The following is an 18,165-nucleotide window of genomic DNA, read 5'->3' as shown; positions in this document are numbered from 1 at the left end:
TCGCTTTATGTTATGTGTCTGATAAAAATAGATTCTAGGTACATGTGTATGTAGGCTTGGGTCACAGCTACTGCGCTAAAAAACAACAACAACAACAACGAACCCAAATGACAACAACTTTTACTTGAATATTCCTGTTTCCATGACTTACGACTAACATGTGTTGACATAGTTAAATTGAAAACTAAGTATGTTGAGCATGTTCAAATTATTTATCACACATTTTTCGAGGTTTTTTGGGTAAAGGATTTTAATCAATAAAATTATATATTGATAGGCACACTTAACCAAATTACTGACTTTTAAATGATTTTTTATATTATGACGCAAAATATTTACGTATTACAATTACAGAATGGACAATATGAACATTTCAATAATATCAGTACTGGTAATTTAACATATAGTTTATGTTCTTAACTACATATGTAACTACAGATATAAACACATGCAAATGTTTATATAATATATATATGTTTTATAAATATATATCTATATGTGTATATTTAATCATAATATGTATACGTATATTTAATATCTCGTTTTCTTGCCACTAATTTGGGCAGCTAATCAATTACATTTCAAACATGAATACACAACAATGGTTATATAAATTCTTGAATTGTAGTAATAGTTATTGTTTTTTGTTTTGTTCTTTTTTTCTATGAGCATTTTGATTTTGGTTTAGTATCTCTACTAGTTCGCACACATAAGACATTTCTAAATATATTTTTGCTTCTTAATCATACATACTGGTACAACTGCACGCAAATCAATTGGATTTGATGCAACTTAATTTTTTTCATTTAGGTACATGAGTCTCTCATTTGGTTAGGCCTAAGGAAACAGGGGATGCACCGAGTGTATACATACAGATAGATAGATAGAAATACATAAATTTACACAGATGATGATATACATACGAGTATATGTATTTATGTATATAGGAGCTCTGTATATAAAATCAAAAATTACCCTTTCTAATCCGTCCCGCATTCGGTCTTTGCAACATATTTTTTAAAATATTTGTGGTATAAAACAACACAAACAAAGAAATGCGTTCTTGTTTTTATTTTTATAATATGTGTATATTTTTATATAAATTGTTTTTGGTTAAAAACTTCAAACGTTTGCTTTTGCCATTGCTCTCAATTTCCTTTGATTTCGGGATCAAATTGGGCTTTATATTCCCACAATCATATACATATATATTTATGTATGCATGTACTGTATGTACTTACATCCATATAACCATACATATAAACAAACTACAGGACAATCTTTGCGATGAGCGGGAGCCCTCTTTTATCCTACTAAATTCTACGTTAACTTGTTCGTAATTGCAATCAAGTCTTTCCAAATGCATATCCACATCCAATCCGATCCATGATATTATATCTTCTGTGGTTAGGTACTAAGGAACAGAATTCTCATAAATAGGTACTTTCTCATAGGAAACATGAAGGTTTTACTGTTTTCTGTTTTGTCTTTCTCGTTGGAAACCCCCGTTCATAATCCACTTTATGTCTGGCTGCCTACCCCTACCTGCCTGCCTCCCAAAAGTAAAAGCTAATCCAAATTAAAGCTTTCTAAAATATCTTCTCTCCGATTATCTATGTCAACATTCAAACGCATATCATTCATACATATATGGTTAGGTTTCCCGTTAGGCTAACAAAAATGGTTTGCTTAGCTGTATGTACTTATAAAAATAGTATTCGATATTGGGTTATATTATGAACTTAACAGTTTTCATTCATTCCATCCCATTTACCTCTTTTTAGTTTTATGAGATTACGAGATCACTTCGTCTGCCTATTTAGTTGCCGCTGATAAATTTGCTTTCGCTTTGCTGTGGCTGCTAGTGGCCTTACTGGTAGGTGCTCCTGTCTTACCAGAGGTTCCAGCTGTAGATGCGGCTGCCTTGGCAGAGGTTCCAGGTGATGTTGTGGACTTTCCTTTTACTGTTTTTGTAGGACTGGTTGCCATTGGCTTTATTGGCTTGACTGTCGACTTTGTGGGACTTGCAGCCATTGGCTTCGCAGTGCCTGGTTTGGTGGTCTTAATGTTGTTTTTTGCTTTTGTTGCGATGTCAAATGCTGCAGGGCTGCATGTTGTTTGAGGAGCTGTGGTCGATGGTTTGACAGATAATATTTCCCTTGGGGCGGTTTCCGATCCCACGGGTAGCTTGGCAGTTGCTGGCGTGGCTTTTGTTGCACTTATTGTAGGCTTTGAAGATAATCCCTTGGTTGTTGTGCTCTTGGTAGAAGCTTTTACTGCAGGATTAGCTTCTGTGGGAGTAGCTGCCACTGATGTCTTTGAGGCTTCAAAGGTGGCTGCTGGTGTGGTACCAGCGGGTACTACTGTTATAGCCTTTGCTGCTTTGGATTTTGGTGTTGTATTCGCTATAGTTGCTGTTGTGGAAATCACTGAAATCGACATTCCTTTGACAGCAGTTGGCGATGCCTTCGCTCTCTCATTGGCAACACAAACAGCTGTCTGGGTAATTGTCGTCACAGTTATACCGGTAGCTACTTGCGGCTTCTGAGTGGTTGAAGCTGATGCATTTTCAATCATTTTGGCATTTACTGCTGTTGTGCTGGCCACATTAACTTTTGCTGTCGATGCAGCTGTAGTTTTTGGCTTAGCCGCTGTCAAAGGTGCGGTTGGTTTCGTTTCAGTGGGATTTATAGTTGGCCCTGATATCGGCTTGTCCTCAGCAGAAGTTGTTTTGGGCTGTGCTAGCTCGGGGGTCCTTGCTGAGACTAAACAAGCAGCCGCCGCTGCTGATGAAGTCGTTTTGATCGGAGCTACGGTAGAGGAAATAGCTGCTGTCGGTGACACCTTGGGGGCCTCAGCCTCAGCAGCAACGAATTTTGTAGGAGCTGCAACAGTCTTCAAGGGAGGTCCACCAGATGTCATGGACGCTTTGACCGACGCAACAGTTATAAGTGTTGGTGGATTTACTTTCTTGGAGTCCTTCTCCCCTACTCCTGCGAATGTGGACATGGTGATGCATTCACGTCCGCTGCTCATCGTACCTGTAGCCAGAACTTTGGTAGTGCTAACCAAATTTTGCTCGTCAGTTTGGTTGCTCTCTTTTTCCTTATCTGTCATGACGACTGGCTGCTTGTTGGCAATGGTCTGAGCATGTGTGAGTGTCTGAGCCTGGCTCCTGTGCTTACTATTCTCATCAACCGGCTGTTGAATGCTGCTGTGCTTCGCTGAGGACTTCAAGATGCTTGGTCCTGGAAGCTTGCCAACCGTTGCCAGTGGCAGGAGATCAACATCCACATCAACGGTCACCACCGTCGACGAGGATGCCTTCACCCGCTCTCAGAGTTGCATAGCCTCGTCGCAGTAGCCGTTTTGGGTGTTGTTCCCAATGCCACTGCCATTGGCATTGGCATTAGCTTCGCCATCCTCATATGCTGGCACATCGGAGGATCCTTGGATCAGGATCTGTGCATTGGTCACGCCATCGTAGTTCTGTGTCTGATAACGTTCGATATGCAGGTTGACGCAGGGTCTGCCCGCCGGCCCCCATTCGGCGGTGGGCTTAAGGAGAAACTTGATACGCTCCAGGAAGCTGAGGTGCTTGGGCGCCTTCCAGATCTGCTGAAAACCTACCAAGAACACAATAAAGACAGGCAGCAGTCCGATGATCCATCCCACAGTGTCAGCCCACAAGGGATAGACGTAGTGCCCATACTTGGCCGGCTTGTATTCCACCCAATTGAAGAACAGGATGAACTGAAACCGGAACAATGCTCAGTCAAGTATCGCAGATCGAGCGCTGATAGAAGCTCACCAGAAGAGTAGCTGGGGTTATGTACCGCCACATGATGCCCCAGAAGGTGTTCCACAGCCAGGATCGCTTGCCAATCATGCCCTGGATGTCGTTGAGGAAACGCTGTGATCCGTACACCCAGGAAATAAGAATGCACTCCGAGATGGCAATTAGTAGGACAGACCAATTGGCTGCATATTTGTCCATCAGTTGGAGCCAATACATCCCGCTCTAAAGACAACAAATAAAATAAATAATAAATCAAATATTTAAGATCCTGGAGGTGATTGTCGACCATATTGATACTCACATTTGTGGTGAAGCCGAGCCCGCCGATGTAACCAAATATAGCCACCGACAGCACCACCCAAATCTTGGAGTGACGCAGGTTGGGAAACTTGTCCAAAATGGCCGTGGTCACTGTTTCCATCAAAGCGAACTGCGAGTCCAGGCCCAGGGTCAAAAGCATTACAAAGAAGAGTACCGACCACATCGGGGAGATTGGCAGACGGGTCACGACCTCCGGGTAGACAATGAATGCCAGGCCAGCACCCTGGTCAACCACTTTTCCCACATCCACATCCAGTTCATGAGCCAGGAAGCCAATGATAGAGAAGATCACCAGCCCAGCGAAGAACGAGGTGGCAATATTGCAGAAAGCCACGATCATGGAGTCCCTGGAGGAGATTCAATATTTAATTCTACTTGATACTTTAGTTGAGAAACAGTTCACTCACTTGTAGCAATTGTTGGAGAACTTGTTGTAGGAGGAGAGGGTAATCAGGCCACCCCAGGAGGGACTCAGCGCAAAGAATATCTGCACAGCCGCATCGCCCCACACCTGAGAACAGAACACGAGAGAATGAAGGTCATGCAGGTCCGTGCTGTGGATCAATATCTACCTGGGCATTGGCCAGCTGCTTCCAGTCGGGTGTCAGATAGAATAGTATGCCAGTACTGGCGCCGGGAAGGGTTACACCCCGCACAAACAGTATGACCAGAACGACGTACGGAAAGAGAGCGGTGAAGTACACAACCTTGCCGGAGGACTGCACACCCTTGCACAGGCAGAGGAACACAATCACCCAGGCCATGAAGAGGCAGCCCGCCAAAGACGGCTTAATGCTGCCAGTCTCCTCGATGCCGGACGACAGACCCAGCACAAAATTGCTGCAAAATGCAAGAAAAATCACTTTGAAACAAGGAAGAGAGGGGTCCCATTGGGGGAACACACTTGAAGTACTCCTCGGCTGGTGGACGCTTCAGCGCATGCAGGGCCAGGGCCGTGATGTTATTTTCTTCGGCCATGGTGGAATTGTAACAGGTGCGTAGATAGTAGGTGCCGTTGGTGGCATCGCACTGATCCGCCTGGACATACGAGAAGCAATCTGGAAAAAGCTTAAGCTGTCAACAAGTGGAACAGGCGGGATAGTCACCCCCCTATCATTCCATTGCTCCAGAATTATACATGAAAAGGGCAAAGGCATTTGAATATTTATGAACTATTTGTCGCTGGCACTAGAGAACGGCATGAGGTCCAACTTTTTGCGTGCGGCTACATAATTAAAAGGACAAAGCAGCAAAACATGGATAAGCATGAAAGGGGGCAATGGCAGTCCCAACCCTAACCACATCAGGTGCAATGACTGACTTACCCACTGCTCGTCCGACAGCAATGTTTGACCGCATAAAAAGGGACTGAAAGGTTAAGAGGTATTGTTGAAAAGGGATGGGACTTCAGGTTATAGCCCGGCCTTGTCCTCAACCCTTTGGCTCACTTTTCCCATATTATTTGAACTTGAAATTCTTTAAAATTTTGCAAAGTTGTTGAAGTAAAAGGTCAATGGGAGATCAGTCTGCCTCACGCCGTACATACCCATCGCGAGAGTCTCTCTGCCGGGACTCTAAGCTGATTTAAGTTTGATCCATATCCAAACTCACTTTTACTCAATTTCCCCCAACTTTCAGTCTTGAAGAAGTTTATTTCGCACGGCATGAGCTCTGTCAGCAGCCACATCGCCTGAAATTTTACATGTGTGTGCAGTAATGGTGCAAAAATATGGTAAGCAACCAAAATAAAAGTGTGGTTTACATTGGGTTTAGACTGGAAGATTGGGAAACATGAGAAAACCCAGAATTTCCCCATAGTGCGATGTATAAACGCGATTTTTTAATTTGGAGCTGCCGTTGACCACAGAGATAACTAACTGTGCGCAAGGTGTGCGTACGATCTGGCCAGTCGGATATATCGCCCCAGAAGCAGTTAGACAATGCTCTAGACTACCTGTTACTTATACACAGTGGTGTCAGAAGATAATTCTATATACAACTGATAAGGATGGACATGGATGTAAAACCAAAACATGAGCTAAGGTTAAACGTTTGATGGATTTTCAGGTCTCCCCCAACACACACGAATTTGTATTCATCAATCCATCAGCATCCAGAATTAAAAATGTGAAAACAATTTCTTCTTGCGGCTTGGGTCGGGGTAGCTGGCAAAACTTCAAAGTGTTTACAAGCCTTTTAATTTTGCTCCGGTCTGAATCTGTTTGCTCTGCAATTAATCTGATTACACACACACACACGGGCGACCCCTACATACGAATCATATAGCATTTTATTTGAGTAAGGGAAAACAGTTTCAGGCGTGTCTACATGTTGGCGTGGTACATCCACACCCACATCCCCTATTTACAAGCAACAATTCCCTCTGCATGTGACACACAATATTGGGCTCAAATTTGGTGACCTTTAAGCTTGAGGGCCAACTGGGTGGAGAGCTGATAAGGGAGTTTATTTTAATCATAGAGAACGGAATGGCAGTGTTTAGGCAAAGGTAGAAGGTCTAAGATTTCGGATATTGTCAGCTTCACTTTAGGTAACATTCTCATTGAAAGAACGTCTGGCTTATTTTTAAATATAATACCCATTCAGGTATCACGAATTCCAGTACAAAGAATTAAAACCTTTCTGGTCCAGCAATCCTTTCTTTCTATTCCTTCTTTCTCTTATCTAATCCAACACGCTATTAGGCTCATCAAATACTTATATGTATATAGAGTCTTTATTATAGACATACATAAATATGTACATATTCGTAAACAAATATATACTCAAAAGAAGAGAAACTTGTTTGGAGATCTAAACAAGAGGTAGATGGAGAGTTTGAGACTTTCAATCAATTGGCAAACAAAGTTAAACACATTTTAATCATGACACTAAACGTAAACATTTGTCATCTAAAACAGACTGAAAAGAAGACAAGGACAACAGCGACAAGACAGCCAGAGCTCTCTCAAGGAGGTCAGACATGCTCTGCCTGGATGACAGTGGGTGGGGTGGATGGATGGAGGCGAAAACGAAGGCGAATCCGAAGGAGAGGCAAAAAGTGTCAATAAATGAAATCCTTAAGAAATTGCGTGTCTGCTACGACACACTCTCTCTCTCTCTATCTATCTCTCTCTGTCTATAATCTTCCTCTCTGCCTCGTTTCAACTTTTTCTTGCTGTGTATCTCAAGAGCTTAAGCTAGAAAGTCCGTACCAAGGTTGCACAGTGTTTCTCTCCAGAGCTAGCGATTGAATGTCAAAAACAGTTGAGACATAATTTTGTGTTATTTTAAAGATTTCAGCTGACGTTTACCGCAGAACAAGACAGAGAACTACGGAAGAGGACGGTATCCACCATCTATCGATTCCTAATTTCTCCAGAGAAATGCTATTCCTCAGCCCGAGTCGGATTCTCAGTCTCTGAATCAGTCCCCAGTGTCCCCTGTCTTGTGTTAAATCATCGCTGTTCGAGTGTGTGTGTGTTCTATGCTTGTGGGAGTATGATGTGTATGTGTAAAACTTTCAATGGCAATGGCATCGGACGATAGTTATTGTTGTTCCTGTTGCCTTGTATACAGACACAGCCAATTGAGCTTGTGTGCGCTGTACATACAGATACTATGTTCGAGAACACATATGTATTAGTTGTTGAAATTATCTATGTACAATGTGTTTTTATGTACTTGTGTGTGCGTTATGGTCTGGTACCAGGGCGCATAAAGAAATGAAACATGAGAGGGCAAAAGAATCAAACGGAAGATGAGAATCGAAACTGGAGATTGTCCAGAATATTTCATACCTCTTATTAACACACATAATTATGTGTGTTAATAAGAGGTATGAAATATTCTGATTATAATCAGAAGATATATTAAACTTTTTTCTACAACAGGAAGTTTTTCAGCATCTTTTACGTGTAAAACAAAGTGGCTGGAAGTGTCTCCTTTGTCACCTTTGAAAGTTCAAGGGGATTTTCCTTTGCCCTGTTCTTTTCTCCAAAATGCCATTTCAGAAGCCAGTGTTTAACTCTCCCTGTTTAACACGCCATTTTGTACATACATACGTAAACATGCACAGAAACTTCACCTAACACTTTAGATACTCTGGATACCCTTTAAGATCCATTGACGACTCGTAGCAAACATGTGGTAAAAATCATAATACCCTCTAGCAGGATGCCAGAAAGAGAGAGCAGAGAAACAATTGCCTATGCTAAGGCGCCTTTTGGTTTCCCCGAGATTATTGTTATTATTTAGCCTCCTGTTCTTTCTTTATACTTCCTATTTTCCGGTTATACAGAGAGATGAGTACGTATTATATAATCCTGAGAAAGAAATACTTGTTTTATATGTATATAGAACCCAGTGAGTGTATTATCACTTTGTACTATTATCGAATTTTAAAATAAATTGATAACTAAAATTGTTTTTATAATTCATATATTTATTCGCAATGATTTTCAACTTTTTTAAAGTTCCTGTGGAATTTCTTGTTTTTGTGTTTGCGTTTAGATTTAGGTTTATGTTTATTTTTATGCTCACCCACAGTATTTGTCATCCCCATTGTCTCTTATGTATGTATGTATCCTGGTTACGTACCTCTCTCAATTCCCTTACCCAGTCTCAGTTGCCCTGAAGCCATGTGTTTTCCCAACCAGGCCACGTGCCAGAAGGAAAATAAAATGAAAAAAACGAAACAAGAAACAGAACTGAGGCAAAACAAAAAAAAAACAAAGTTCCACTTTTGACAGCTTGTAATTTGGTTAATTTATTTCCGAAAACGTAACAAAGATGAGAGGGAATCTGCCACTTATTGTTCCATTTGTTCTTGTCTTGCGTGGCCTGGGCTATTAATTAATTGTAGCCATCGTATTATCCACTTACCCGCCGCAGTCCCAGCCCCAGCCCGAGCCGGAGCCCCAGAGGGACTCGTTTATCTACTCACGTTTCGTGCTCCATGCCGGCTCGCAGTTCTGCCAAGGAAGCGTAGTGCCCAGCGAGGCAAACATATAGAATATGGTCCAAGCAATGATTAGGTTGTAGTAAAGCATAACGATAGCCGATACCAGGATCATGCCAGTACCCAGGCCGCGAAAAAGAGGGCAGAAGCGCCTGTATACGGCCACTGGTCCCAATGCAGCGTATTGGCCAAACGACAGTTCCATAAACATTAGCGGCAGTCCTGCAATCACCAGCATTATGGTGAATGGAATCAAAAAAGCACCTGAAGAGGATACAGTAGTTATAAATATTTACGATCAAGAAACGAGCTTACGAGCTTCGGCTGGCCGATTCTTTAATAACCTTATATACTCGTAATAACCGATGCTTCGTATGGCATGTAGCAACTGTACCGTAAAATACTAACAGACGGACTTTTAACGTGTCGACTATTAACCCAACCCAAAACTACTAATAGCAATATGTACCCTCTGAAAAGAGGTGGGTAGGAAAAGAAGTATGTTATATGTGCGCATCGCTGTCACTTACCTCCGCCATTGTTGTAGCAAAGATAGGGAAAGCGCCAGACATTTCCCAAGCCCACGGAGTACCCCAGCAGCGAGAGCAGAAAGTCGAAGCGACCGCTCCAATTGCCCCGCTCCGGCTCAGCCTCAGCATCTGCAGCCTCCACGAGCGCGGCATCGAGGGTGACCAGAGCAGTGCCAGAGGCGCAGCCACCAATGCTTAACGCTGTGGGGGTGGTGCTTATTTGTGCAGCCTTGGATGCCTTTGGTGTTGAGACGACGTCTTTGGCCATGGCCGATGCATTAGCTGGACAGACAACCCCAGGTAGAGTTCCACCCGCTGCTCCCGTTACTGGTGCGTTTCCTCTTCCTCCTCCTCCGATGACCACTTCTGCACAGCCCTTCTTGCCCAGTGCCTTTGATCCCGGCATGTCGATGGTGGTGTAGCGATCTTCGTTTTCCTGGAATGCACGGAACAAAAATAATAATATTTTGGTAGGTCAGTCTGGAGAACATACGACAGCCGTTTGGCCCACTGCCAGTTATCACAGTTCATCGAGTGCAGAGCAACTAAAAAGATTCAAGTTCCTTTTTATACCCATACTTGAAGAGTTAAGGGGTATATTCCATTTAAGGTAAAAGTGGATCTGTGTAACGCAAAGATGGAAACGTCTCCCACCCCATAAAGTATATTTATTTTTGATAAGACTCCATAGTCGAGTCGATATAGCCATTTTCCTGATAAAAAAAATTATAATTTGTATGTAATATTTCACAACCAAAATTATGCTACAAAATTTTAAAAATAATGAAAAAATTTTTCTTTAAGTATACCTATGTACATATTTACATATGTTTGTATGTATTTTTTTGCTTATAAAAAAAAGCTGATTTTATATGTGTAATGTGTAATGATTCAAACGAAATATGAATGTAATAATTTCAGCTCACAACTAAGGGTTAACTAAGGCTAAAACTGCTCAGCTCCGATGCATGTCTCTTTATAATATACACTTACCTCCCATAGATCCACATCTAGCCTAGTACTCGACTCTTTGTTAGGCTTTAGTCCTTTCATTTTAGCTTTACTCTTAAATTTCTTATCCATGGGTTACTGTTGTCCTTTTCGAGTGGTTTTGATTAGTTCAGTACAGCTGCTTAGATGAATTTTCTGCCCGAGCGTGTCGAAGCGGTGGAAACTGCTGTTCTCTGTACCAATCTCCCACTATTTCCTGTTGCTGATGGGATTTTTTTTGACTTTATAGTCCGTAGTCAATTTTGTCTCTTTCTCCCCTGCCGTTGCTAGCCGTTTCCTGTGATTTATGTGATTTGCTTCATGAATTATAACTTTTAGGTAAACAGATGCATCTCTCCTTGCCTATGCACCGAGCTTCGACGGGCAGCTTCTCTTGATAATTTTAGCAGTAGAGCTGAGATAGTAGAAAATACAGTAAAGGTATGTGAGGAAAACTTGTATTACTGACAGAATACATAAAATGTAATACGAATATTATCCATATACACTAAAAGCTTATTAAATAAACTGCTTTAAATACTCTACTTTCGCGTATTAGTTTATTACTTCAAATTTGCAGTTAATTTATTTCAAAACTGAATTTTCAATTCAATACTTTAAATTGGTTCTCATGAAACACCTCATGGTGGTCATCGCGATCTATCGATCTATCCCTGTCTCTCTCTCACTTTTTTTCTCTCTCTTCGGATAAGCTTTTGGCGAAAAGGGAAAGATCAGATGGATTGGTCGGTTAATGGGGGATTTTGGACATGGACAAAGCACACTGCAAATCTCTGGCAAGGTTACGGTTTGGTTTTTCTTGTATGCGACAGACCTTCGCGATTTGTGGGGGCGGTATGCGGCGTTTTAAAATTAGGACACTCAAAGTTAAAGCATAGATAGATCAGTGACAGCTTGTTCTCCTCCAATGAATCCACCTTCATACACATGTATTTATGTCTGTATAAATTTTTTAGTTTTCTTAACGGTAATTCAAATCGGGGTCACGTCCTAGACACTAGACACCAGACACATTTTTGCCCAGCATCCGATGCCGCCGAGATAAATGAGTGCTTAAGAAAATGACGCGTCGCCAATGGCACTTGATGTTGGTCACCCCCAGACATTTACTGACACACATATGCAAGTATATGTACATTCACGAACTCGTACATACAAATATACATATATAAACACTAAGTGTCACATTTTGCGTAAACGCTATGTAAGTATGTATGTATGTATAGTGTGCACAACACAACAGCATATATTTTCGAAACGAGGATGAGATGTCGGATTGCACGGTGTGATGCTTCCTGCTCATTCACATCCACCATCCCATTCCAGTGATTCGGGTTATTACTCTCGTCTTAGTGGCTTGCTCGGTCACGTTTTTTGTGTGTTTCTTTTTATGTGCCATTTTCTTGGCTGCAGCTGTTGCTACTGTTGTTGTTTTTCCAAGCCAATTTGTTGACAGCTTCGTAATTAGGCCGTCAAATGTGTCTTTAACCTAGCTAGCTAGTTAATGGCGCTAATGATGGTGACGATGATGACCTCTCACAATTTTCCAGATAGGCTAGTGGAATTATGGTCAATGAAAACTTATAGAACTAGCTGGTTGGTTCTCTCCCTCTTCCGCTTTCGCTTTATTCGGCCCAATTAGAATTCCCATTGCTAATCCTGCAATCGTTCCTCAGATTTCCCATTCTTATTTCCTCTATTCCACTTATTTGTGGTACAGCAGTACACCAAAGACAATATAAGTATAAGATGCGTAACGCTCATACATTTCAATTGCCATATGCAAGACAATTTTTCGGCCAGCGACGAAATTCGCGCCATCTCGCTCGCACAAATTTGAGAGCGTACGAATCTAAAAATAGAATCCGCTTGCATGTGTAAGTACACACAGAACAGCAAGTGCGTATGTGTGCGTACTTGTGCTAAGCGGATGATTTTCGAGACGGAAACCTTTTTATGAGTTGAGAAACGAAATTATATACCGGCGTTGAATACCTGAATACCCTAATGGCAATTATTCCAATGTGATTCATGGAATTTCATGTATTAAATATATTATGTATTTTTATATATGTATATCCGATCATCATTATCGAATATACCATCTTAAAATAAATTATCGTTGGAGGGATATACATATACAATATAACAGTTTTTTAATATTGGGGTGGTAAGCGTCTTACACTTATAAAGTGAAGGGTATATTTCGACAGCGCTGTAAAAAACGTATGCATGTGCACACATACAGTCGTCGCGACGACTCGGCTCGGCTGTCGCATCGGCAAAGAACCAACTTCGTGTGCCTTCGTATGCTGTATGCATACAAAAGAGCGGCTGGCTCTAGAGCGCTCTCTCTCTCTAAAAAATTTCAAGAGAGCCTGGAGCCAGCTCTAGAGCCAGCCTCAAAAATTCGTGTGCAGAAATTTCGTATGGCGTTACGCATCTTATACTTATATTGTCTTTGGCAGTACACACAGCAGAACGTTGTTACCTCAAACTTAGTACGCAGTCAGTCAGAGTTTAGAATATTTGATCTGTTTCCATTTATTTTGATATTGCTTTGTTTTCGGCAACATATGTCTCTCTCTCTCTCTCTCTTCGCAAAATAACACGCCGTTCTAGCTCATCTCCCCCAGAGGACGGACACTGCACAATGCAGAGTGTGTGAACGGGAGAGAGAGAGGTAGCGTAGCAACTGCAAATTATGAATACAAATTCATTCTGGCTATAATAATGATCGGATCTGATCCAGATTACGGACTCTGATATTTAGGGTTATTCTCTACGATTTCTTTTCGGTTTGCCTTCGGTTTTCTCGTACCTCTAGAATTGTTGATGCCCATGTGGGGGCCGGACGTAATTATACCCGTACTCAAAAAAGAGTTAAGGGGTATATTAGATTTGTGGTAAAAGTGGATGTGTGTAACGCAGAGAAGGAAACGTTTCCGACCCCATAAAGTATATATATTTTTGATCAGCATCAATAGCCGAGTCGACATAGCCATGTCTGTCTGTCCGTCTGTCTGTCTTGTTGAGCGCCTAGATCTCAGAGACTATAAGAGTTAATTTGGTTTCCAGACTCATGTGATATCCCACTGCTACAAGTGTATTTCGAAATTTCGCCCCGCCCCCTTCCGCCCCACAAAGAACGAAAATCTGTGGCAGGCACATTTTTAAAGATACGATAAAACTAAAAACATAGTATCGTAGAGAATGCCCATATCTACCAGACTTCTGAATCTGAATCAAATCGGATCATAATTATAGCCAGAATGGCGAAATTAATTTTCACTTGCTTCCCCTGCCCCCACCATCCAACGACAACACAATTCATTTTCCATCTCGCTCGCACACTCTGCCGCGTTCAGTGCGCGAGCAACCCCTAGCGGAGGAGATGTAGAATATGAATGGTACATCTATAATCTACATGTTAGATGTAAAATATACATTGTAGATGTAGATGTAGATAAGAGATGTAGCAAAAAAATGTAAAATGTAAAATTTTTTTTTAATTCTAAAATTCTAAAAAATCATAAGCTCAAAAATATATATACTGAATGAGTACGGGTATAAGTAGAGTCGCTTCCCCAGAAGCAACTCGCACGTTCCTTCTCGTTTTTAAATGCACTTATAGCATATATTTCTATATTTCTATATGGACTCGTCTAATGATGCTGATCATGAATATTTATACTCTATGGGTTCGGACAATTTTCTTTCTGGGTGTTACACACATCATCCATTTCCACCACAAAAGTAATATATCCCTTAGCCCTACCGGTTCAAGGTACATCTGCGACGGAACAAAATGATGAAATTATACAAATACGCTAAAGCAAAGCAAGAATTTCATTATGGTTATAGCCAAATCCGTAATTCTGTGCTGCTTTTGTTTCTGTAGTCGTTGTTGCCGATGCTTGTGGAGTTGGTTTAGCAAATAGTTTCTAATGATTCCTGTATTGGCCGGGGGCAAATCGAGAAATGCGATAAAGTTACAACTCAGAAACAGCATTTTAGCATTGTGTGAATTTTGCCCGTATACAGTTGAAACATTTTCCAAACGATTCGCCACTGGAATTGACCATGAAAGGTGGCAAGCGGAAGAGACAAGGTTACCCATTAACGTGAAAAGTGAAGTGTGAGAAAAGTTTTGTCCAAAAGCTTGCAAGAGCAATGGGTCAACGGCGATGGCAACTAGGACGAAGATCGAAGTAAGGAAAGACTTACGATTATGTAGATACTTAAAAAAAAAAGAAATGAAAAAAATGTGAACTTAAATTGCTTAAGTTAGGCGGAGAAGTTAGCTTCACTTAAGTTTTGGATTTGATTTTACTATAAGATATTTTGAGAATATTTCGAAATATGTTTTGTACAAATCTTTGGGTAAACAGAAAATATTATAATGAATGTCCAAATCGGTGTGCTACTATTTTCTGTCAATGAGCAATTTGCCAAAGAAGGGAAGTTCCAAAACAGGCCGTACGAAGCAGTGCTAAAATGTTCTATCTATTACTTAGAGGGTCGCATTGTCAGTAGAATGTTGGAATACATATTTTAGGTATCTGCCGGATACTTAACTCACACGGCTGGGCTGTTACCGCTTGTAGAAAATAGAAAATAACACATAATATAATTGATGTAAAATGGGACGGATAAGAGAATCACAACTAATAAAGTGGGTGAGCTGGTAAAATATTTCAGATATAATAATTTGGAGCTCATTAGTTTATGTGCACAGTGCACACTATTTGAAGAAAAAATGCAACGGTTCGGTTACGTCTGTACAAGAGTCGCACAACTAATACTCTTAGAATGTGCGGGGAAGAGTAAGCCTTCCCCGTTTCACGTAGCCTCGCCCTCGCTTGTTAGTGTTTGGTCAATTCGAGTGTGAAAATGTTTTCGAGCTTCCGCCATTGCTCGCTTATTTACACTTAATGAGAGCCCCCGGGAGGTAGGTAGAGAGGCTGTTGGTGGAAGGAGGAGGTGCATCTAATGACCTTGGCAATGTGCAACCCAGGCTGGGCTGAGGCTGGGGCTGTGGCGAGCATTTGATATGAGCAGCTACTTGCTGGCAGCATTTACCGCCTTTTTACTTTTTGACATTTTTATGCGAAAGTTAATTTTTTTCGACTGGGCACCCAAGGCGAGACACTAAAGACCTTCATTGTCATCATCGTCACAGCTTTTGTTGCACAAGTCTCGGCAATTATCAAGGGGCAAGCAAGCTCAGAGCACTTGAACCTGATCTACACGAAGGTTGCCCACCAACAACAAACAAGGAGAGTGGGTTGACATGCCACGACCCTATGTGGGAGAGGGTTTGGGATTTTTCTGTGGTGCAGTGGTTGGCCAGCATTTGTATTCATTCAGGCCTGGGCACGTAGAGCAAACTGTTCATCTTTTTTTCTTTGTAAGCATATTCCCATTTGCTGTTGCATCTGCATCTGCATTCAGCAGCAAAACGACAATTGAGCAATCAGAGGATGCTATTTGCTCGGGTAAATCTTTTGAAAGGGCTGTTGAATTTCCATATTATTTGACAACCAAGTCTCCAATAGTCGTTTCAGGAATGCTGCTCTGGATGCGCCATACCTGGTGTCAACTAACGATATCGATTTTTTATTTGGCCAGTAGCAGCCGGATGCATATGCACATATACATACATATATGTACATATATCCGATCTAGTTGTAATGCAAGGAATCTGTCGTTCAGCTCTTCTCCCTTCTCATCGCACCTCATCTACTCCCTCCAACCGGGAGACCTAGCTCACACCTTGGCGTACCCGTCGTCACCTCATTACAAATTCATATTCTTCTCCATCGTCTATCGTCCTTCGTTGTCACTTTCTAGGTAATAGCACATTCAGCGCTAAATCACAATGAAAAAGCGCGTTATGTGGAATTTCAAGTGATTTTTTTTGCGACTGTAATATTTTCAATCAATTATTTGATTAATTTGTTCAAAATATGAGAGAAATTATGCCGTACATCTCGCCAATCAATATGCATATTCATCAAATGTATAGCAGGGTTGCAAATATCGAAAATATTAGCTCTCTTTACGAGTATCTTTATCTGCACAAATAGTAATTTAGTGCTCGCGATTGCGGTGGAGCTTCGACTGGGATATTTTCAAAATTAACATTTACACAGATTTCCAATTAACGAGCTTTCTGCAGCTCGTAATAAGATAAAGTGTTTCCTTTCGCTGAACCTGAACCTTGAGGACACCAAGTATGTATGTATTGTACATATATATTTTATAATTTATATATAACCTCCCCACCCAACTTGCACAAATGTTATTTATTCTGAATTTTTGAATGTGGAAAATGTGGAGGAAAACAAGAAAATACTTATGGTAAGGGCGACGAGAAAGGAAGGGTGTTGATAGCAACAAAATGAAATAATGTTTGAAAGCTTTATTTCTTGGTGCTCTGTTTTTCCTTAAGTTTTCCACCTTTTCGGTTCTCTTTGCATACATTGTCGACAGCTGTCTGTACCTGAGTGTGTTTTTCACACTCATGCATGCGCATGCCTGTGTGCATTTTTCCACCTACTAGTATGTTGCTGTATACGTTTTCACTTAAAATTTGCAATTTAAATGTAATTTCTCAGCACCTGTGGGAGACTTCTTATTTGGTTTATGACAAATGCACTAGGGGCCGAAAGGCAGAGTTAATGCTTTCAGACAACTGGAATTAGCGTTTGCTGCAACTCTATTACCCTATTACTCCTAACTTTTGAACATTTAAAGAATGTTAGATTTTGAAGAAGGGGCAACATTCCATGTCATTACCACAATGTCTTCGCTTCTGGGCATTCAATGGATTTTTTAACTTTCTTCACTCTTAATTGCAATTATCGGAGATTGCATTGAAGCATGACCAACGCCACATTATGTGGGAGTCAGTACGGGCTGTACTGATGGAGTACCGTCCATCTGATTCTTCCAGGTGTGTTTCAGTTGGCTCTGCTCGGCTCGGCTAAGCTCGGATCTTTGGGTAAGCTGCGATTTCCAATCTCCCCCTTTTGAAATTGGATCATCCCTGATGTTACTTCCAGTCATCTGTGACTGTGGATGTGCTCGATTTTTATTCCCCTCCCAAACAGATTATTGTGTGTCCTGGAACTGGAACTCTCCTTTCTGCACACTCCCAATGCCGTAAACTGTCTGTGTCTTCTTGTCGCTGTCAAGCCTAACAGGGCTTCCACATAGTGGGGCTGATAAAATGGCGGGTGCCAGGAGCACCCAACAATGAGATTGTCGATAAGTATCAGACCTTAATGATTTGCTCAATAAATAGGAAACTATTTTTGGGATTGATACAAATACTTGTAGAAAATGATTTAGTTTGAACCTACAAACCAAACTGCAAATAATTTGACTTTTTCATTGATGTTGCAACTTCAACAGAGAGCGTTCAAAAACGCAATTACCGAAACTTGTTATGAGAAAAGTTGGAGTAAGCTGGCGCTTTGTTTTGTGCATCCCAAAATAATTTGGACTAATTTGTTTAAAGGGCTTATCGCAGCCCATTA

The 18,165-nt window shown here is 41.2% G+C and overlaps 1 protein-coding gene across 1 annotated transcript; it reads right to left on the bottom strand.

The window, feature by feature from the left end:
- Window positions 1-1,654: 1,654 nt before the first annotated feature.
- On the bottom strand, window positions 1,655-10,784 carry LOC111071369 (sodium- and chloride-dependent glycine transporter 2). The gene is given in 9 exon segments (XM_022362668.2): window positions 1,655-3,753; window positions 3,812-4,021; window positions 4,101-4,467; window positions 4,528-4,631; window positions 4,693-4,960; window positions 5,025-5,178; window positions 9,066-9,344; window positions 9,611-10,046; window positions 10,604-10,784. Coding segments are annotated over 9 exon segments (3,816 nt in total). The 5' UTR covers window positions 10,664-10,784; the 3' UTR covers window positions 1,655-1,815.
- Window positions 10,785-18,165: the final 7,381 nt, after the last annotated feature.

This window comes from Drosophila obscura, unplaced genomic scaffold, assembly GCF_018151105.1.
Source record: "Drosophila obscura isolate BZ-5 IFL unplaced genomic scaffold, ASM1815110v1 contig_25, whole genome shotgun sequence".
NCBI classification, from domain to species: Eukaryota; Metazoa; Arthropoda; class Insecta; order Diptera; family Drosophilidae; genus Drosophila; species Drosophila obscura.
This window is presented reverse-complemented; position numbering and strand designations above follow the sequence as displayed.